Consider the following 22,447-nt stretch of genomic DNA (forward strand, 5'->3'; position numbering starts at 1 on the left):
CATGCTTGGTTCAGTCCATAGGTTGATGCTTATGTTTATTTTAGTAGTAATCTAAGCAAGTGTAGCTTGTTTAATTTCCATTAGAGCACCCTGGCTGGTGAAATGTTTATGTGGGAGTAATGTTTTTAACGTTGCATTTCAGAAGAGATTGTGAAGTTGAAGACAGTGTTGAAAGAAGCTAAGGCAGGGCCACTTAATGTTGAAACAAAGAGCAAAGAACAACCACAGCAAGACACGAAGAGAGCCGCCACTGACGGTATGTTGGTTCATTTCTTTAATACCACGTGTCATTTTATGTGCAATATAAGTTTGAGAGTATTACACATGTCACAATCTCAGGACTCACTCAGGAGTTTATTGTTACGTTAAATCAGTGTTCTGTAGGGGACTGACACTCAGGTTAAATTTTATTTATAGATGGAGAAGTATAAGACTTCAAATGAGACTACGTTCGCAAATTCTGTTTTAGCTGATGGAGTTTGAAGAGTTAAATTGTTTGCAGGTGCATTACAGGAAGATGGTGGGTTGTGTTTGATTTGGGGAGGGTTGGATATCTGCTTTTTTATTGGAAGAGAGTTCGCTGGGCAAGAACCATAGTGGTAATTATTGTATATTTTAGAATTGCAATCAGTGGCAGGGCCATTCAGCTTCCAATTAATCATGTGATGTGATCAAGAAATTTTCAATCACATGGAAACTACGTGCGCATGCTTCTATTTGGCTGTCATAGCAACACCCAATAGATAGGAATGTTTCGTCCTCCCTCCCCCCACCTGAAGCAGTCTAAGTGGCCTCTGAAATTTGGAGATGTAATGATACACCATATGGCAGTGATGATTGTTATTGCACGTATTCCATAATTATCGGTCCGGTTTATGGCCCAGCCCTAGACAAGGGTTACTGGGCTGTGTTTGAGTGGACAAAGTTAAGTTCTCTGTTTTAAGTAACTGTAGACTTCTTCCTTTTCAAAGCCTTTCTCCCCAACACAGATGGCAAATGCTGCTGCAGTCACCTGATTCAGAAGGTAAGGGAATTCCCTGAATCCCTGTAACACATAATAGCATCCCTGTACACCCCCTTCAATATGTAACCCCACCACCCCTGAATCCCACTGATGCAACAGAATCCCTCTATCCCCCCTCCAGTATGTAACCCCACCACCCCTGAATCCCACTGATGTAACAGAATCTCTGTAACCCCCCTCCATTATGTAACCCCACCACCCCTGAATCCTCCTGATGCAAAGAATCCCCCACCACATCACAACCCATTCTAGCACCCACTCTAGCTGTAGTTATTAACATTTTTGCATTGCAGTACAGCTTGCTATTGTGTATTGCTCTTGTATTTTCCTTTGCAGGCTAACTAGTTTACAGTCGATCCTAAGTTTTCACATTTGTGCATTTACTTCCTTCCTCTAGATTTGCTGTTGGTCTTAACGCCAACGTGTGCAATTGTCTTCTCTGAAGTCGACATACCATCTGAAGAGAATGTGGTCATTCAAACTTTGTGTAACATCTTCCATGAGGCAATTTTTGTTATTTGACACTTTGATGTGACGCATAAAGTTTGAATGACCTCATTCTTTTTAGATAGTAAGATGAAAAAACACAGGGCCAAGTTACATTAAATAATTGAGGAAATATTGGGTGGCATTGCTTTGGAATAGAGCTTATTTAATTTGTGTGAGGTACGATACCTAATATTGTTTGTTCCTCTCATTTTGCACCCCAATTTGGTCTCATTTTGATATTTTATTTATTTATTTAATTTAACCTTTATTTACCCAGGGTAGGTTCGCTGAGCACGGATGCTCTTTTGCAGCAACGCCCTGCTTCACACTCATACACATTCACACCTGGGAGCTGCCGAGTACAACCAGTCCTCTATTGTTGGCCACTGAGCAGCTCCACTGGAGGGAGAGAACATTTTTTTTAGCCAATTAAATCAGGGGATGATTAGGTGGCAAGTTTTTGCGAGAGCCAGATCTGGGATTTTAGCCAGGATACCAGGGAACCCCCTACTCTTTGCGAATAGTATCGTGGGATCTTTAATGACCACAGTGAGTCAGGACCTCGGTTTAACGTCTCATCCGAAAGGCGGCATCTCCTACAGCACAGTGTCCCCGTCACTGCACTAGGGCATTGGGGTTTATTTGACCAGAGGGAAGATTGCCCCCCTGCTGGCCCACCAACACCACTTCCAGCAGCAACTCGGGATTCCCTGGTGGTCTCCCATCCAAGTACTAACCAAGCCCACACTTGCTTAGCTTCAGCCAGTCGGCAGGAGGAGAGTGCGTGGTGGTATGGCTGCTGGCTGGATATCAATACCTTTAACAGGCCTAGATTTTGCCAGTTTGAATTAATGACTTATAGACAGTGCTTTGTATGTGTGATTAACTTGCCATTTTGTACATTGAAAGTGTTTTTTATTGATGTAATGTAACAGCGCTACCCCTGAATCCTCCTGATACATGATGACACCATTCTAGGCCTCATGGCTGGCCCTATATTCACTGTGGTTACAGAGACACAATATCCGAAGTTCCTCATTGTTAATTTTAGTACTGTCTTTAAACTCTAAAGTGGCTTTTTGTTTACATTATATGTATTTTACATTATATGTATTTTGCATTTATTTACAGATTGATCAGCTTGAAGAGTTGATTGTGCTATTGATGAATCAGCTGGGAACTTCATTACCGAAGTGAAGAACTACAGTTGCAGTAAAATAACTGTTCGCTTGGAGCTTTAATGCAAAATGCAGTTAAAAAATGAATGTTTGTGATAAAGAACTCATCAACTGCAGTACTAATGGCGAACAATTGTTTGAAGCACATACTGAGAATCCTTGGGTTCTTGAAGAATCAAGTGCTATACAAAGTCATTTTTACTTTTTTTTTTATTTTTTGTATTTTTATTTAATTTATGTTTTTTAGCTGGATAAGTCTGTGTTTTGTAAAGTCAGACTTCCTTGGTTTATAAATGGTGTTAAATTTAGCATCACAATGTTTGGTCAAAACATTGTTTAGACCAGGTTCAGAATATCATAGGTTTTGTAGTTGTGGATTTTTGTTTTCTAAGCACTGCAGTATTCCCAGAAAGCATTGCACATTCATTAAGGTCAAAGCCTACAGCGCCCTGTTGGAAGACCACATTGTTCCCAATTATGCACTTTCTCATTTACCTTTAAATGTTTAAAAATGTTGGTTAAATAGAAAAGTTGTGTCTTTAAAATTATTAAAATAATGAGACATCTGTGTGTGTTTGTGTAGGTCAGAGTGTTGAAATCGGCATCTTCTGGGGGATGAATGTGCAAGCATGCATCTGTTTTTGTTGGACATTGAAGTTAGATCTGTTATGACATTATTAATTTGATATTTAACCTGAAACGTAAAAGGGGGGTCTTGAAGAGGTAAAGCCAATTTATTTGAAGAATCTTTTTTATGAAGCCTATATGATGAAGCATCCTGTGTTTTGGGGAAATCTTTTGCGACCTGTTGAACAGGTGCCAGAAACATTTGCAGTTTGAAGTAAAAGCGTTGTAAGATTCTAGTTGAAAGTATATTGATTACTTTTCCCTGTCCGTAGTTCTAAGATAACTATATAACATCATAACGACTAGTGGCATCACGAGGTTAAAATGATTAATGAGTGTTCCCAGTTTATTCGGACTAATGACCTACAGTAGTGAGTGCTGTACTCTGAGTAGAACACTTCATGCAAAGACACTTTGTCGTAGGTCCGTGGATGAACAGCAAAGTCGCAGGGCTCGATCCATGAATGGGCTGAACTTGAACGATAAGACGAACAAAAAGGGAGCTGAGGCACCGTCACGCCTGTTCCATGCGGAAGTGAGACGAGAGTGAGGAGTTGAAACCTGTAATCCCCGGGAGGTGCGAGGGCTGCGCTTCGGTCACAACAGCTAATCGCTCTGGACTTCACGCCGAGAAGGACTGCTCCATACTCGGTGGGTAGCGGGCTACATCTTTTACATCATGGCCAAATAGCGTTTTTTGTCTCGGGTCTGCTTTACTTGACATTTGGAAGTACTTGCAGCGTCAGTCGTGGCGGATGCCAGGGTGATGGAGAAAGGATAAGTCAAAGGCAGGTAGTTTCAGAAAAGATGGTTTTGAGACGGCAGAGTCAAAAATCGTACTGTTTAATTGGGGGGAACGAACATTGCATTCGTACGTATTTATGGATCCTAGTTTTAACTGTTTACTGTGAGAAGAAAGTGACATTTTGAAAATGTGATTATGTTGGGCACATTTGGCACTGCCAATTTGATAAATTGGCTATCATTACCCCTCCAGCATTGGGAAAATTAATTTCAACAAAGGTGAATAGCATTGCTGCAGTAGCGATTTCTGAACTTGTTAGCAGATCCTAATGTTTCTAAACCTTTTAATTCATATGCCGCTTGCGAACGTGCGCGGGAGGTATAATGCCGTGGATTTCACAGTGCCTGATGAAAATGGTTAATCGCCCTCAGTTATGCGATTAATGATTTACAGATTGGCCTCAATCGGGGGATGGTGTGCGAAATGTTTCTGATGAAAAAACAAGTCGTAATGAACTGATTGCTGAAATGTTGCAGGTGTTCAGTGCAGCATTCGATGTTTAGGCTACTTCTGATCAGACAAGTTCTCGCTTCACAATGGGCTCATCCGTTGGAATCTTGAGAGCGCAGCGAGCAGTCATTCGCACACTCGCTTTACTTCCATCAGTTACTCTTAAATAGTAGCCTACACATATCGGCTGTTTTCTGACATTATGTTCTAGAAGACCATTTGCGAATAAACATATATGTGTAGGCCAACAGGACTGGGAAAATGATGATTCTCTGACAGTTTAGATGGCATTGTCACTATCGGGGCCGTGCATAGCTGGATGTGATTTGTGACTGGTAAAAATATTTTGGTGTTCACATTTCTGTCGGTCTTTTCAGGGAAATAATTACTTGATTCAATTTGAATTTCCGCAGAACTTGTTTACAAACACCCCCACGTGAAACACATTTCCATAATAATGCCAAAATGGCCGGTACTGAGACCTGAATTTTCCAAAATGCCTCTTTTCAAAAGGGCCGTGTCTCGGTCCTGCTATGTGCTGACAATTTTTTAAAAATGTTTTTATTAAAATGTATATATTAAATACATAAATGTATAATAAGGTAAATATGTAAAACATTTACATTGCCTTTATATTAATATTCATATGATTATGAATATTTTCATAATCATAAGTAGTTTGTGTTTCTGCATATATTTCACACTTGTGTTTCCCAGAATCAGGCCGAGGTGTTTTGGCCAAAAGCATGCCATTCTTTAACACCTTCGTTAACTCCTACATAGAACTTCAAACTCCACTTTGCCCCAGCCTTGACTTCCTCACGTGTGTCTTTGAGAGGCTGTAACAGCTGTCAAGCCTGAAATACAGCAGGGTCAAATCCTTGAAATTACACAGGGGTTTAAATAAATCTGTTACAAGCCCATTTTTGAAGTCAGGTTGTGCAGAGAACTTTTTTTTTTTTTTTTTTTTAAATAAGGTTTCCTCATTTTTGTTGTGATGGTAACACTGTGGAAGATGCTTTAATGTTCAGTCAAGGTCAGCCTGTGGTTATGTGATTTCCCAATGAATAGTATCAGGAAACAGCTTTATCTCTTAAATCACACACTTTAATCTTTGTGTGTTCACTGAGTTGGCAAACGCTAATAAAAGCTCATGTTTATTAGTGTATGAAGCTGTGATGTGGATCCAAGGGTGTTTCTGGTGAGGTTTTTTGGCTTGAAGCAGGTCTTGGCTGGTTATCAATGAAGAAATTAAACAGCCCAATGAATGTCAAGCCTGCCCTTCAGTTGCGATAGAAAGTCACCTGCTTGAAGCTGTACATTTTCCACAATGAGAAAACCATTACCACTGACATTTCATTATATGCTCGCCATTCTTATAGTTTCAATACTCACACTCACAGCTCTGGAGCACTGTTCGACTGGAGCAGGCAGGTCACCAGCGAACATTCTCAGTGGTGGACTATCTCGGTGTCATTATTTTTAAGCTTTACTATGATACTTTATCACTGCTAGCCTGCTTTGCCTAGACTCATCTGGAATGTCATTCTAAAGATTTTTTTAAAGCTCTACCGAACAGCATAATATTAAGTTGGTTGACATGAGGTGAGATGGACGATGCAAAAAGTTCAGGTTAACAGGGATGGGTCTTGGCTATTTGAGAGATGTCTTCTGTCCCATTTTGGTTGGGGCTAAGAAACCAGAGCTTCCTTCGATGAGATGGAGATAGAAAGAGAATGAGGAAGGTGAAGGGGGGGGGGGGGTGTGGCAGAGTGAAAGGAAATTCTGAATGAGAAAAGGGAAAGGGCACACAGAGGGAGAGAGAGAGAACAGAAAGGGCGCCCCTACCCTTAATTAAATACCTCTGCCTCTGAACGGATCAGTGGTCACATAAAAAGGACGCTGAGCCCTCTGATGGCTATCACAAGGTGATCTGAGGTCTGGTCCTCCTGAACACAGAACTCCAGCAAAACGGTGTACAGACTCACCCCCCCCCCCCCCCCAATCCATAGGTGATTATCCAAGACAAAGACCTGTTTCTTTTTAAGCTCTTCTACTTCTTCCGGGCAGAATCGAGTTAAAGGAAATGTGCAGTCCTCATTCATGCGGACTTCTCCTGCCATAATGCCTACAGAGAGGCCCGAGGGCAGAGTGTAGGGATTGTCAGCGCCACAGAAAAACGTGTTCGTCCCTGGGATCATGAAACACAAACCGAGGAGAGGATGTGCTCAGAAAACATGTGAGCCGAGGATAACGTAGGCCTGGTAGCAGTAAGGTTTGCACTAGCATCACGGTTATTAAAAGCAATGCATGTTAAAGCGGAATAAATAGAATGTAGATTGTGTGTCCTGCAGGGCGTGAAATGGTTACTGGTGGGCAGTTACTTCAGAGGAGTGCATGCAATTTCACAGTGCTCCTGGGGTGTGGGTGCTGGTGGCACAGTGACTCAAATTTGGAGAGAAGAAAATTGTGAGAGAAATTGATGAAAAGTGAACAAAGTTGAATATATTTTACACTTTTTTTTTACACTAATATATGTACTGTATGCATGCATTTGCATGAAAACGTCATTTATGTGTCTATTGTATGCCATATGAGTCAAATTATTGAAATTTAGTATGAAAAATGACACCTACTTTGCCATCCATCCTATATATAAACATATTTACATGTGATTTTTATGACTGAAAATGCTGAACTAAAACAACCTAAATTCTTGGTTAAACAAAGTTGGTTATCAAAGGTTCGTAGCCATTTCCTATCAAGAAAAAGACACTAGGGTTTGCTGATGTTCGTGGCAGTTTAATGTTTGTCAGAGCAGAGGGAGGCTCTGTGTATGTCTCGGTGGGGGCGTGTATAACACACAAACAGAGCCAGCCGGGGGACACAAAACCCTCAAAACACTTTGCGGTTCAGTGTGTCATCTTGATAATGACTTCATAAATCCTGAGCGCATAATTGCCATAACTAGACACCTGGAAGAAAACCAATTTGATTTGGCTGCACAGACTAATCACGGAAGTAGAGGTAGCACGCCCACACACCCCTACCCGCAGCAAAAGTGGGCTAGATATTATCATTTAGCATGGGATCGGCTTTGTGGCAGACTCCAGAGGTACTGTTGTAATCTCTTTTTGTTAAATACGGAGACAAAGCTAATACAGGTAAGTCGATACGGCACTTTGAACTTGAGGAATACTTTGTACTGCGTACTTGTTTTTGTGTATGCGTAGGTTTCGTTGTATGTACACAGTGGAAGTCTGGAGCTGTGTTTCAGTTTTTCTGTAAGAAAGGCCATTATATTGTTTACATTAAAGAGCCTCTTTTATTGAGATTTCAAGACTTGCTGGAATCCATAATTTTTTAAAGTGGCATCATTTTTTAAATGAAAGATCTTCAGAAGAAAAAAGCCTTTGCCTTTTCTGAGGTAGGAAAGAAAGAACCTAACATCACTTTTTTTGCATAAAATGGCTTTTAACTTAGCTAGTCGGTAGTCTTTTTTTGTTTTTAATATATGTTTTGGCTGCCTGCTGAGTTTGATGCGGTTCTCCTGTGGGAGTACAAGCAAGCGGGTGGTGGGGCTGAAGCAACTTCTGTGGAATAGGAAATATTTATCTTTTGGGATGGATGCAGAATCAGCTGTCAGCATGCCCTTAATTTAATTCACTAGTCGGGCTCTTGAAGTTCTGACCTTTGACCTTTTGGCTGTGAGAATGCGGCAGAGGAATGGGCCTGTTCATGCCTTGTCCCGTTTTCACCGCACCGGGGTTCGGTTAGGGAGGACACGCTCAGAGATGCATGCTCTCTTCCCACGATGGAGGTCACATGTTTGACCTCTTCCTGAAATGTAGTCAAGGATCTGTTTTGCTTCCTTGTCTTATTTTTACATTTTTTTAATTTTAAAACTGCAAAAACATCACTGCGCAGAGTGGTTGTGCACCCCACCCAAAACAACTTAAACACTCATTTAAACACTTGGCTCCACACATTTCAGCAATAACAACATGAAGGAAGGTATGAGGGAACCTGCATGTACAAGGTGGGTTCTGTGTCCCTCTGCAGAAACACCCAGGGATTAGCAGATGCTACGGTGGAATAGTTATCTAGTCACAATGACATTAGCCCTGACCTCTGTCCCCTGACAACACACCCCCCCCCCCCCCCCCCCAGAGTGAGACCCCTCCACACCAGCTGTACACAGGCTAAAATTTGATCCCCTCCCACCATCCTACTCCATAGTTTTAGTTTCCACTAGAGGAACTAATCAATGGTGGCCTGTGAGAGACTGGCTAATAAAATTAATTAAATTAACACTGAGATTTCTTTTCAAGAGCTGCATACATAAATACAAACTACACAAATATTATCAAAAATGACTATACAGGAAAATGGCAACATTTAAATGGCAACATTAAAATCAAATTTTAGTACTTTAATCTGTTATGCATGCAAACCATATGCAAACCTGCATATTCTTCGGTTACTGTGCTGTGGATTATGCCTTTGAAGTCAGTTTCAGGTATTAGCTTTCCAATTTTATCTGATCTTATAAAATGTTCTAACACCAAGGTACATAGCAATTAAAATCTGTTTTACAAAGTTCATAAGAAGGGCAGAGTACTTTAAAAAATATGTTAAAGTAAAAGTAGTTTATGAGGGTGAAGCTGATATTTACCATTGCAGACATAAAGAAAACACATGAAAGAGGGGTTTTCCTGTTATGGCCTTATGGATTAAAAAAGTGCAGGGAATGGGTCTGCAATGACTTGAAGTCAATCCACTTTATTAATGCAGAATACATTAGTGGGCTTGCGAGTTTGCTTTTGAACACAACACAAGGCATCATGGTATATTATGCCATGTCCTCAGAAGTGGCATGCATATACAATGCGTTTCCTTAACCCACAACAGTCCCAAGGTAGCTAGAACTTCTTCTGCTTAGAAGTATATTTTGGCCTCACAAAATATAATCAATATGAAGGTATGAATCAATATGTGATAAGTATTCATTATAAATGTACGTATTTGCATGAAAGTATCGTACAAAATGTCTAAATGTCTTGAATGTGTGTACACGGTCATGTAAAATATAATTTTCTTTTTCAGAGTAGCAGCAGCAGTAGCCCCTTTTGCAGGTGAGAAATTAGTCTGGATTATGACAGAGATTATGTGCCCTTCACCCAGTGCTGTTGCCTCGGATGGGTGGAACCATTCTTCCTCTCTTTTTTCCCCACTGCAAAATGGAAGAGGTGGACTCCCCCGAGTTGCTAGAGACGCACACCACCACAGTTTATTCCAATCCTTGCACTCCCTTGTGTTTTAATTGCTCGTGAACTCCACCCAACAGAAGATGTGAGGAAAAGATGCAAGGATGAGATATGAGGATGAGGAATCAAGGCAACGTGTATTGGGCAAATGGAACTTCCTTGTTCAGTTGAGCGTCCTCTTGGAAGCAATGTGAATTACAGAAGTGGCAGATGTGGAGAGGTGGAGCCACAGGTAAGAGCCTCCATGTTCCTCCAAGGAGCATTTAACAAATTGAATTGTCCTGAAAGATGGCGGACCTTGATCGATTTTCCGGTCATGTGACAGCCAAGGAGACAATGAGCTCATTCTAATCACTTATTTTATCTGTCCTTGTCTCCTCGGTCCTTGACTGACTCGGAAATTGATCGAGGTTCACCATCTTTAAAATCATTCCTACCCATTCAATGCTTCTTGAAGGAGGTATGAAGCTCCCAAAGGATGCTTAAACAAGGAAACACAAGTGCATCTTTTGCGGAAGTATTTTTTTGGAATACGTAACATAAATGATCAACCTGTGAATCAGCCTCTCCCCATATGCCCCGTCTGTAATTCGTGTGGCTTCAAACTGGCGCTTGAAAGAGCAAGGATGTTCCATTTGCCTAATGCACATTTCCTTGATTCATCCGTCCTTGCATCCTTTCCTCATGTAAAAATAATCGATTGGAATGAGTCCAAGGACAGATAAAATTAGTTATAGGAATGAACCCATTGTCTCAGTCAGTAACGGCACCCACACTGAGGCTATATGTCATCCCATTCAGGTTGGGCCCTGTGGCTTCAGCTCCATGGCTAAATCACAAGCTGTCTAGATGTCCACAGCAGCGGGACACAACTGGCCTTGTTTTGCCAGAGATAGGGTAGGGTTGGTTTAAATAGGTCAAGTACCCAGAGGCTACACATTTTCCTCAATGACAGATGCACCTCTTCTCAAACAGACACTAAGCTCTCTCCTGTATTCTTTGTGGTGTGTAGGGTAGAAAATTTACAGGCTTGGAGGCCAGTAAATCAGAGGAGTTTCCAATATGGGGGACAAAGCAGAAATGTTACCCATTCTTCTCTGAGAGGGAGTTGCAATTAAGATTTACAGCTCTATGGTGGCTCAGAGATGGGCAGTATTTCTGTTACTTGTATTTATTTTGTAATTTGTATTTGACCGGGCGGAAAAAATTCAAATGTAATTTGTAACTTGATACTTTAAAGTGGAGTAATTTTGTATTTTCAAAATACTGAAAATACTTTCTCCGTGATTCATTAAAAAAAAATAATGTAAATACATCTTAAAATGAAGAACAATACACTTAGACACACTCACACACAGTGATTTTGTAAGGCCACACTACTCAAAGTATTTCTGTAATCAAGTTCATCTTCTGTGAAGTTTGCCCCTCCCCTCAAGCAAGCCAGCACATGCTTCCTCCTGCCTCAACCAATGCAGTGGACTGTCCGTCAAGGTTAACATTTTATCTGAACTGCAATAACTATATAAAATATATCTTACTTTTTAGAATGTACACATGTTGAAAGCCATAGGTAAAGGCTAAAGATAAAAACAATCGATACATGTGTGGCTAAAGAAGTGAGTGAGCCAGCTAGCTAGCTAGGGATACTGGCAGCAGCTGAGCTGTCTGTGGGAGGGCAAGACAGTGTAAACAAACTCGCCACGGCAGACAGAGGTGTGCTGATCTGCGCAGAGTTGGGTGAGCAGTATAAACTGTGAATTTAGCTGTGTTATTATCCGCATTTTGCGATAAAAATAAATTATGCAGTCCTTCGAGCAAAGCAGAGTTCCTGAATTTTGTGTAGATACATTTTGCTGATTGTAGTGACATGAATGAGATGCAATTTTTTGGGTGCACCTAAATTATGTGCTGGTGCAAATGAAAAAGTTAGGTGCACCAGTACCACCAATGTAAAAAGTTAGTCTGGAGCCCTGTAGGCTGGTGCATAGCTAGTGGTTAGCAAGTTAGCTTGTCAGTTGGGTAGCTAGTGGGAAGAGGGAGATTGGGAGCTTGTACACATTTTATGTTCGTGATAACCTTATCAAGAGATGTCTGACCATCTAATTCTTTGCACTCCCTAACTTAGTTGTTGCTCAGTTGATGAGAGCCACTTAAAACGAATACTGGCTAGCTTCCCTTGAACAACATTAGCCTAGTAGTTATGCTCTGTTATGCTGTATCACCATGTCAACTGTTCTTCCTTCCTGTATGGTTCAAACTCTCACCAGAGCCTTGTGTACATTATAAAAATCTGAATGTTTTAACAAATTCAGAATACCCAATGTTACAAATGTATTTTCCTGTATTTTGAAAATACAAAATACATGTATTTTATCTTGTCAGGTGACACCCCTAGGACTGACAGAATAGCTAGACACAGGGAGATTCTGTAATTCCAGTTTTCACCTGAGTTTTAGTTACTGGTAGAACACTCTCATTAACAAGAGCAAATCTTCTTTCACATTCATGGGCCCTGGGTAAAAATAAGAAACCAAAACACCACCAGAGCTTTTCACTTGGGGGTTCTTTCACTTCGCATCTATCAGACTTGCTCTCTTGGTATGTCAGCTCCTGGTCTCAGCCACCTACTGCATAAAGAAGCATACTTTTAAGCCCTGGACTGATTTGTTAACGCAATCCAGGTGTGTGTACCTACTTAACCGCTATGCATGGCCCCAGATGTCCTGATTCCTTCTCCTAGACCAGGGGTCTATTTCAGGGTTTTGTGCCAGTTTCTGCTTTTAGTTGTTTCATTAGCTCAATAATATCTTGATCTGGCATTTGTATAAGTTCCAGCTAGAGCTGCAAACTGCAAGTGTATCCTAAAGATTTTACTGTGCTCAAGTGCAAGAGTGCTCCAGCGTACTTTATAGAGCTGTCAGAAAACTAAAACTAAGGTAATTGATTAGAACAAAAACCAGCATGTAGATCAGTCCTCAAGGACCGGAGTTGTGCACCCCTGACATATACGGAGCCCTGTTGCACACGTTATTATATCATTAGTGCTAAGGCTTAAGGTTAAGGTTCAATGCGGTCTGGTTATCTTGATGTTATGTTAACCTGTGATATCCTTTATACAGAAACAATGAATAGGAACACTTACAAGGTGCCAACAAAAGTTGGATTAAGAAGTTCTTGGAAAGCTGCATAAACCCTGGACTGGGAAATATTAGTCAGTTACACTACTATTACACAGTAGTCTTGCTGAGTAATACTGAAGAAGATTGGGAGTTTATATGAGTGTTTAATGTCCGATTTTCTGGAGGGGCTTATTATAGCCCATTTATAGTGTGCTAGCTGTTGGGCTACATTCTTCATCACACAGCTGCTTTCCTCAGTTACTAGCCCCCCTGGGGAGCAGCTGTCCCATTACCATGGCGTCGCTCCTCTGTCACCACTCTCTCAAATGTTTACCCTTGTCCCCGTGGTGATGCAGTAGTCCTGCGGTGACACCAAAAAGCTCTTTATGCCCTACAGTCAGCAGGAGTCTGGTCCATATTTTAAGCCTAAAACAATCCCCCTTCCCCCGTTTTGTCTGGAGGTTCCCCTTGTCAGAGGATGGATGAAGTATGGACTCACTGCGTGGCCTGTGGTTAGCATGGTTGACCACAGTTCCCTCCTCCTCCTCGGCCATTCACAGCTGTACCACAGATTGTACAGACTGCTCAGATATTCAACTCCATGTTCCACAGACCAATCATATATTCATTTCCATACTCTGCAGACCAATCAGATATTTAGCTCCATATTCTACAGGGCAATCATATTCAGCTTCATATTGTACAGACTTATTAGATCTTCAGCTCTGTATTACTCCGTACTGGGGCCTCCCTGTGTATGCTCATTTTCATTCCAACCACAATTGCAAACTCAGAATTTTAACGAGCTGTAAATTTTTCTTAATTAGGTGCTTTTCATGTCTTTCAAAGGGATTATTTACCCTTTTAAGCCACATTAAGTGAGCAGTAGCTATACTTGCCATGAATAATAAAATTCCCATGTTTATACTGTGCTTATTGTGCTATATTGCAAATAATTTCTGATATAATGTGGTTTAAGAGGGTAATAATCCCACTAAACATAAAAAGCACCTAATTAAGAAAAATGATTGCTATTAAAACCAGTGTGCATGTTGAGTGCCCAGGACCAAGTTTGGGAACCACTGCTACAGACCAATCAGATATACTGCTCTGTGGTCTACAGACCAATTAGATATTTTGCTCCATATTATACAGACCACTCAGATACTCATCTCCATATTCTACAGATCAATCATGTTCAGCTCCATATTCTACAGACTTATCAGATATTCAGCTCTGTATCCTATAGGCCAGTCAGATATTCAGCTTTGACCAATTCAATATTTAGCTCCATATTTTACAGACCTGTCAGATATTTTGCTCTGTGTTCTACAGACCAATCAGATATTTAGCTCCATATTGTATAGATATTGTATTGTATATTGTATGTAATATAGAAGCTCCTGTTTCTTATCTGAAATAGAGCTGAAGGAAGGACTGCATGAGCTGACTACTTGGTTGGTAATCCTGTGCAGATCTCTTGAGATTTGTGTTCAATATTGTAACAGTTTTTTATTTGCCATTTCAGGGTCCTCATGATGTGCCATGGAGGCCTGCTCTCTCTCCCTCTCCTGCTGCTTCTCATCCAAGGTATGTTTGGCTTTGGGTCGTCATTGTTCCCTGTTGTATGAAAACACACATAACATGCAGAACATGAGAATATTTAGTGATGGGAACAGGACATACTTTCAGTCAAGGCTTATAATTTCCCTAAAAGGTGCACACTTGCCTCTGTATTTATCTTTCTGGACTTGTAAAGCGCAGTAAAGAATGTCGCTTTCCTTTAGATTGTTTTATGTGGTCGGGGTGGGGAGGTGGGATTTGTTATGGCAGCCACGTATCTGCAGTTTTGCCCTGGACTGAAATGTTGAGGATGCCATGGTTTTAGGAGAAAGATGATATTTCATAGCATGCTGAAAAAAGGGGATTAAAACAGCTGCTGCTCTTTCTTTGTTTGGGGTCTGTGTCTCGGTGGGGGTGTGACATGTCCTGTGGTGCATACTGCACGGTCACTAGGTCATGAGCGCACTCTTTTCCTCTCTTACTTCTCGTCATGAACTCAGTCGCATCCAGTCATTCACCACCTGTCTCTGCTTCCTAGTTTGTGTCCATTGTCCATTTATGCTGAATACAGCGAACTCTAAGATGAAGGAAACAGTGTTGCACACAGGAAGGGTTTCCTAACAAGAATACTATAGCATCAAGTGCTGTAGCATTATAGAATTATAGCATTATTGCCTTGTTGTGTTATAGCATTGTGTCTCTTGGTAACATTGTAGCATTATAGACTTATAAAATTCTAGAAATAAACTGAACTGATTGACCCCAACCTTTTGGCATTACAGCCCCCTCTCTATCTGTTTGTGCTATAATGATCCTCACTCCCTAATTTTTTTCTTTTGTAATTGTGGGTATCTGAGTGAAAAGCAAATTTGGTGGAGGGGTAATAGCAGTACACATCATGCAACAGTTAGAGATCTCATTGAGCTGCTAATTAGTAGAATCAGGTGTGACAAATTAGGGTTGAAATGAAACCCTACAGGATGGTAGATCTCCAGGAAAAGGGTTGGACAGCCCTAATGTAGTGGTTTGGGATTCAGGATCTTTCAGTTAAAATTCCAGCAGGGTCTTAGCTGCAAAAAGTGGAAGGAAAACATATTATACTTAACCTGAACTACTTCAGTTACTATCCTACAGTGTAAATGGATAACGTGAAATATGGACTGTGTAAATAATTCTGGAGAATAATGTCCACTAAACCCATGTTTCTCATCCCTGGTCCTGGGGATCCACTGTGTATGCAGATCTTTTTGTTCCAACCATAGTAACCAGCTATGTATTGTAATGGGCTGTGAACTGTTCTTAATTAGACACTAATTTTTCTTAATCAGGCTGTTTATGTCTGCTGATGATTTACCCTTTTAAAGCCACGTTATTACCAGAAATAGCTATGTATGCCGCCGCCCCCCCAGCCCCCCCCCCCCCCCCCCCCCCCCCCCCCCCCCACTTTTACCATGCCGAAAATCAGTGCGTCCGTCTATACACTCTAAGCTCTTGTCAGAGCGCTGTGTTAGTGCTTCATTATCAAATCCATTCCGCTTGCTTATTGAGAGAATGCCCAAATCAATGAAATTCCCTACCACGTTCACTGCTACCTTGCACCCAGGCAGATTCTCACATAGCACGCACACACATACACCGAGCACGCACTAACGGTAGCTAGTCATTGATGCCCGTATTCCAGGTAACTGAGTTAAGGTGGGTCACACACTGTCACCACAAAATGTTCAGGAAATTGTTAATTTACCGAAAATAAAAGGTTGGCGTTTAACTAAATGTCCGTATTTTGTTTGCATGTTGCTTATAGCCTTCTTGTTTTTGTTACAAAGTGTCTATACTGACTGACAGCAGCCTCGCTGTTCGGTTAGCTAACTGTTAAGAAGTGCTAACGCTAACTAACGTTAAGATCAACGTTAGCAAAATAGTGAAAAGATGAGGAGGGAGGCTAGTTTTCATTTGATTGCCAGGGGCGAAATTAGGAATCGCCCTTCCCCAGTAGATAGCCTAGTTGTCAACTCCGGAGTATTCAGTGCACCGTTAGCTAGATGTTAAGTAAGGGATAATGTACAGCGAGCCGGTATTGCGAAATAAACCCCGACAGGTTGATGCAGGACCACGACGCAAACCACAATAATGACCGGCTCGCTGTACATTATCCCGCTTATTACACGGCTACTTAGTAAAGAAATCAATAATTTGACTCAAAATATTGATTTAAAAATGATTTTATTGCTTCCGCTAAAAAATAGTCCGTTAGATCCGGTAGCAGTGTTATGTGTGTAAAAATGTGTGTGTAAACAAAGCCACCAAGATAACTGGCCAACAACATAATCTAGCTTTGAGACACAGGCCTCAGGTCCTGGTGATTCTTCATAGTAGTAGAAATGATTGGAAGATAAATGTAGTTTATTGGAGAATGCATAGGGGCCTGGGCGCTTTGACTACAGTTGTCCTCTCCACCTTACTCATTGATTTGATAACATTAAAGAAATTCATTTAACAGAAATTGCAATTACATGCAAGCATAAAGAGATCTTAAAGTTTAAATAAACAATGAGTGGTTATTATTAAAGATGGCTGACTCTGAATTAGTCATCGAATCAATTTATGTACTTTTAGGTTTTTAATATCTTCAAATATGTGATCGGGGGCCAACCACTTCCTCTGGATGAAATTACAAAATGTACCCATAATTTTTCTCATGCTAGTATAGCCAGATAAAAATATCAAACCACCCGTTAAAAGGCGCCAGAACACAGGAAATGACATCTACTCTGTTAAAAATTTTCTGGGGGAGGACCCCAAGACCCCCCTTATATTGTCTCACCTGCATTTTCAATGCTTCCTACGCCCATGGGTCAGACCAACTTATGATTCAATTTACAGCACTCTATGTACTATATCCCCAATAATTCCAATTGAAAGTGGTTCCGTTTTTAATAGATTCAGTTGTAAACTGAAAGGTGAAATAAGCTGGGTCTCACTGCTGAGAGTATGAAAGCCTGATAATTTAACTGATTAAGAGATTGGGCAGTTCACAGCAGTATTCTTTTCAAATAGATGTGAACACCATTCTTAAATATTACATGTTTACAACTTACATGTTTTGTTAAATTCACTCTTTTTTCTGTTGGGATACAATAACTGTGAGTCACTTTATGGCAGGAGAGACAATTCACAGTGTGTGAGAGGCACTTTACTGTGTGACACTTCACTGCAGTGATCTTCATTGCTTCCTCTGCTGGTTTTCATTGTTACTCTATGCATAATTGATCAATTGAAGGTTGCTGATATTAAGGCAAAAACAAAAAACATCAAATTCTGGGGCTCACCAGGACCATGAATGAACATCACTGCTTTACTGAGTGACAATTTATTGTTAGAGACACTTAACTGTGAGAGACACTTTACTATTAGTGACAATTAGTGACACTTTACTGTATGGAAATTTTACTGAGTGACACTTTACTATTAGAAACACTTTATTGTGAGAGACACTTTACTATTAGTGACAATTAGTGACACTTTACTATGTGACACTTTTATATTAGAGATACTTTACTGTGTGACACTTTACTGTGAGAGACACTTTACTATTAAGGCACTTTACTGTGAGAGATACTTTACTGTGTGACACTTTAATATTAGAGACACTTTACTGTGAGAGACTCTTTACTATTAGAGACACTTTACTGTGAGAGACACTTTACTATTAGAGACACTTTTCTATTAGAGACCCTTTACTGTGAGAGACACTTTACTGTTAGAGACACTTTACTGTGTGACGCTTTATTTTTAGAGACACTTTACTGTTAGAGACACTTTACTGTGTGACACTTTACTGTTAGAGACACTTTACTGTGTGACACTTTACTATTAGAGACACTTTACTGTGAGAGACACTTTACTATTAAGGCACTTTACTGTGAGAGATACTTTACTGTGTGACACTTTAATATTAGAGACACTTTACTGTGAGAGACTCTTTACTATTAGAGACACTTTACTGTGAGAGACACTTTACTATTAGAGACACTTTTCTATTAGAGACCCTTTACTGTGAGAGACACTTTACTGTTAGAGACACTTTACTGTGTGACGCTTTATTTTTAGAGACACTTTACTGTTAGAGACACTTTACTGTGTGACACTTTACTGTTAGAGACACTTTACTGTGTGACACTTTACTGTTAGAGACACTTTACTGTGTGACACTTTACTGTTAGAGACACTTTACTATGTGACACTTTACTGTTAGAGACACTTTACTGTTTGGCACTTTACTGTGAGACACTTTACTATTAGAGACACTTTACTCTGAGACACTTTACTGTTAGAGACACTTTACTCTGAGACACTTTACTGTGTGACACTTTACTGTTAGAGACACTTTACTGTGTGACACTTTACTGTTAGAGACACTTTACTGTTTGGCACTTTACTGTGAGACACTTTACTATTAGAGACACTTTACTGTGTGACACTTTAATGTGAGACACTACTCTGTGAAACTTTAATGTGTGACACTTTACTGTTTGGCACTTTACTATTAGAGACACCTTACTGTGTGACATTTTACTGTTAGAGGCACTTTACTGTGAGGCACTTCATATTAGAGACACATTACTGTGTGACACTTTACTGTTAGAGACACTTTACTGTGTGACACTTTAATGCGAGACACTACTTTGTGAAACTTTACTGTGAGACACTTTACTGTCAGAAACACTTTACTGTGTGACACTTTGCTATCATAGACACTTTACTGTGTGAGACTTTACTGTGTGCCAGTTTACTGTGAGACACTTTACTATTATAGACACTTTACTGTGAGAGACACTTCACTTTGTGAGACTTTACTGTGAGAGACACTTCAATTTGTAACACTTTACTGTGAGAGACACTTTACTGTTAGATATACTTTACTATGTGACACTTTACTGTGAGACACTTTACTGTGAATGACACTTCACTTTGTGACTTTACTGTGAGAGACACTTTACTGTTAGATATACTTTACTGTGTGACACTTTACTAGTATAGACACTTTACTGTTAGGGACACTATTGTGTGACACTTTACTGTGAGAGACACTTCACTTTGTGACACTTTACTGTGAGACACTTTACTGTGAATTACACTTCACTTTGTGACTTTACTGTGAGAGACACTTTACTGTTAGATATACTTTACTGTTAGGGACACTTTACTGAGTGACACTTTACTGTGAGAGACACTTTACTGAGTGACACTTTACTATTATAGACACTTTACTGTTAGAGACACTTTGCTGTGAGACACTTTACTGTAAGAGACACTTTACTGTGTGACACTTTACTATTGGAGACACTTTACTCTGAGACACTTTACTGTTAGAGACACTTTACTCTGAGACACTTTACTGTGTGACACTTTACTGTTAAAGACACTTTACTGTGTGACACTTTACTGTTAGAGACACTTTACTATTATAGACACTTTACTGTGAGAGACACTTCACTTTGTGAGACTTTACTGTGAGAGACACTTCAATTTGTAACACTTTACGGTGAGAGACACTTTACTGTTAGATATACTTTACTATGTGACACTTTACTAGTATAGACACTTTACTGTTAGGGACACTATTGTGTGACACTTTACTGTGAGAGACACTTCACTTTGTGACACTTTACTGTGAGACACTTTACTGTGAATGACACTTCACTTTGTGACTTTACTGTGAGAGACACTTTACTGTTAGATATACTTTACTGTTAGGGACACTTTACTGAGTGACACTTTACTGTGAGAGACACTTTACTGAGTGACACTTTACTATTATAGACACTTTACTGTTAGAGACACTTTGCTGTGAGACACTTTACTGTAAGAGACACTTTACTGTGTGACACTTTACTATTGGAGACACTTTACTCTGTGACACTTTACTGTGAGAGACACTTCACTTTGTAACACTTTACTGTGAGAGACACTTTACTGTTAGATATACTTTACTATGTGACACTTTACTAGTATAGACACTTTACTGTTAGGGACACTTTATTGTGTGACACTTTACTGTGAGAGACACTTTACTGTGAGAGACACCAAGAACCAAGAACCGCTTACGTCAGGGGCTGGGGGCGGGATTATCGTGACCAACCAAGACCAAATAAAACTTTGTGACCGCCAGGTAGAGTGAGAGCACCTATTATCGACCACCTTCGTTCAACAGACAGAAAACGTAAACTGATTTGCAACTATATATGAAATAGGCGAAATATCGGTAACATGATTTAATGGGACGAGTACCGAAACAATAGTTACTAGCTAAATATCAATACCGAATGTCGGAATTAAGCCGTATAAAAAAGATTCGCTATTTAGCAGTTCTTGCATGCTAGTTTATTGTATATAGCACTATGGAGTTCATGGACCAAACAATGATACTCTCCCAGTTGTGTCCTCGCTTGGTTTATTTCGTGTACCTAGCTTCGACATCTGCGTCTGGCTTGCAGTCTACGTTGCAAAATAACGATAGCAAGAAGCTTCCTTCGGTTTGTGTTTGTGTCCATTTGATTGAGAAGGAAATGGGGGGGGGGTTAAAGTTCACAACATGACATCACACAAATGGGCCATGTAGTGACACGCCCACACCTCCGCACAACCCTGCGGCAAGGTGCCGCATTGCCTGATCTGGTGTGAATCCAGCCTTACTGATCCTCTTGGAATTTTGGCTTTCTGTACCCCCCATCACAGCAGTCGCGGGGTACTGTAAATCTCTGCTGGGACCTCACCTCATCTGCTCCTGTGAATACCTTCCAGCCATTGAACCCCGCAGATGTGTATGTTATTCCGAATTTTTCTAAAAATTTGAGATGACAAGTTGTCTGGCACAGTGTTGAAAAGGGCAGTTGAGTATTCTGCTTCTTCAGCAGAATGCCCCTTTATGGAGGGATGCTTACCCAGCTCATGGCTTTTGCACATTATCCATTTTAACTGTGATATGAGGTTATTGAGGTCACATGTGTGTGGTGTTTGTGTGTAACAGAACTGTGAATCAAAAATAGAACCCTCTGTTTCCAAATTCTCTCCCTTGAAACACCTGTGCCACTGTTAGGATATCACAAGTTTGTTTACTGAACGGCATAATGATTGAGAACTTTTGGCACATCATCGTAACTCTAAAATGTGGTAAAAGAGAGAGCGTTACTGTGCAACAACAGCAAACCAGTCTGTTTCATTAAGGTAAGGTACAAAACTGTTTTTAACAACTTTAATGTTAGCATTCATTTTCGCATTTAGCATAAACAGAAAGTAATTGCCTGAACTGGAAGAGCTACCCTCCTGTTCCCCATGCACTCAGACCCAGACGGAGGTATTTGCGCCATTTTTACGTCCTTGCCACAATAATACGGTTTTGCCCACGGAGTATTCACCCTCAGGGAGTTGGGAGGGCTCTGCCCAAACCAGCATTTAATGCTTTTTAAATAACAGCTGTAGAGCTGTTCCAAGTATTTACAACGCGATAAAGCCAGGCTTTTAACTGTTAGAGAGCAGTGGCCTTTCTTTCATCTTAGTTCTCCAGCCTTCTCTTTTTTCTGACTGCTGTAGCAGGAATGTCAAATATTCAAACACCGGAATGTTCTTCTGAATTTGCTGTGCTTCTGTCTGTCAGACAAAGGCTGTCCCTATCAGCATGTCTGGCACCTGTACTGTCAATATGTTTTTATCCCAATATGTGTGCGCACACTCGGACATTCATACACCATCACTAACAAGCACTCTCTATAATGCACACACTGACTGAAACAGAAAAATTCTTGTTCTCTCACACTAACACTTTTCACCATGCACTCACACACACAACACATACACACATACACGCATGCATATACATACACAAGCACGAACCAATGTCATGCAGAAACCCACTCACAAACACT

General features: G+C 40.4%; 2 protein-coding genes across 9 annotated transcripts in view; both read left to right on the forward strand.

Annotated features, from left to right (window-relative positions):
• Positions 1–3,257, forward strand: part of tdrd1 (tudor domain containing 1) — a 31,659-nt gene extending 28,402 nt beyond the window's left edge. For 3 of the 4 annotated variants that reach the window (XM_035407103.1, XM_035407106.1, XM_035407105.1), the window contains exons 24-26: positions 143–256; positions 972–1,024; positions 2,645–3,257. In XM_035407103.1, the coding sequence (XP_035262994.1) occupies positions 143–256; positions 972–1,024; positions 2,645–2,710 (233 nt within the window). In that variant the 3' untranslated portion in view covers positions 2,711–3,257. The remainder of the gene's footprint in view (positions 1–142; positions 257–971; positions 1,025–2,644) is intronic. The other variant, XM_035407107.1, reaches the window with a different exon arrangement.
• A 436-nt stretch (positions 3,258–3,693) lies between these two features.
• vwa2 (von Willebrand factor A domain containing 2) overlaps positions 3,694–22,447 on the forward strand; it is a 45,819-nt gene continuing 27,065 nt past the window's right edge. The window contains exons 1-3 of one of the 5 annotated variants that reach the window (XM_035407110.1): positions 3,694–3,969; positions 9,680–9,708; positions 14,488–14,549. In XM_035407110.1, the coding sequence (XP_035263001.1) occupies positions 14,495–14,549 (55 nt within the window). In that variant the 5' untranslated portion in view covers positions 3,694–3,969; positions 9,680–9,708; positions 14,488–14,494. Of the gene's footprint in view, positions 3,970–7,669; positions 7,738–9,679; positions 9,709–11,275; positions 11,332–11,492; positions 11,578–14,487; positions 14,550–22,447 lie in introns of those variants that run through there. The other 4 variants (XM_035407111.1, XM_035407109.1, XM_035407108.1 and 1 more) reach the window with 4 other exon arrangements.

Source organism: Anguilla anguilla, chromosome 2, assembly GCF_013347855.1.
Source record: "Anguilla anguilla isolate fAngAng1 chromosome 2, fAngAng1.pri, whole genome shotgun sequence".
Classification (NCBI taxonomy): Eukaryota; Metazoa; Chordata; class Actinopteri; order Anguilliformes; family Anguillidae; genus Anguilla; species Anguilla anguilla.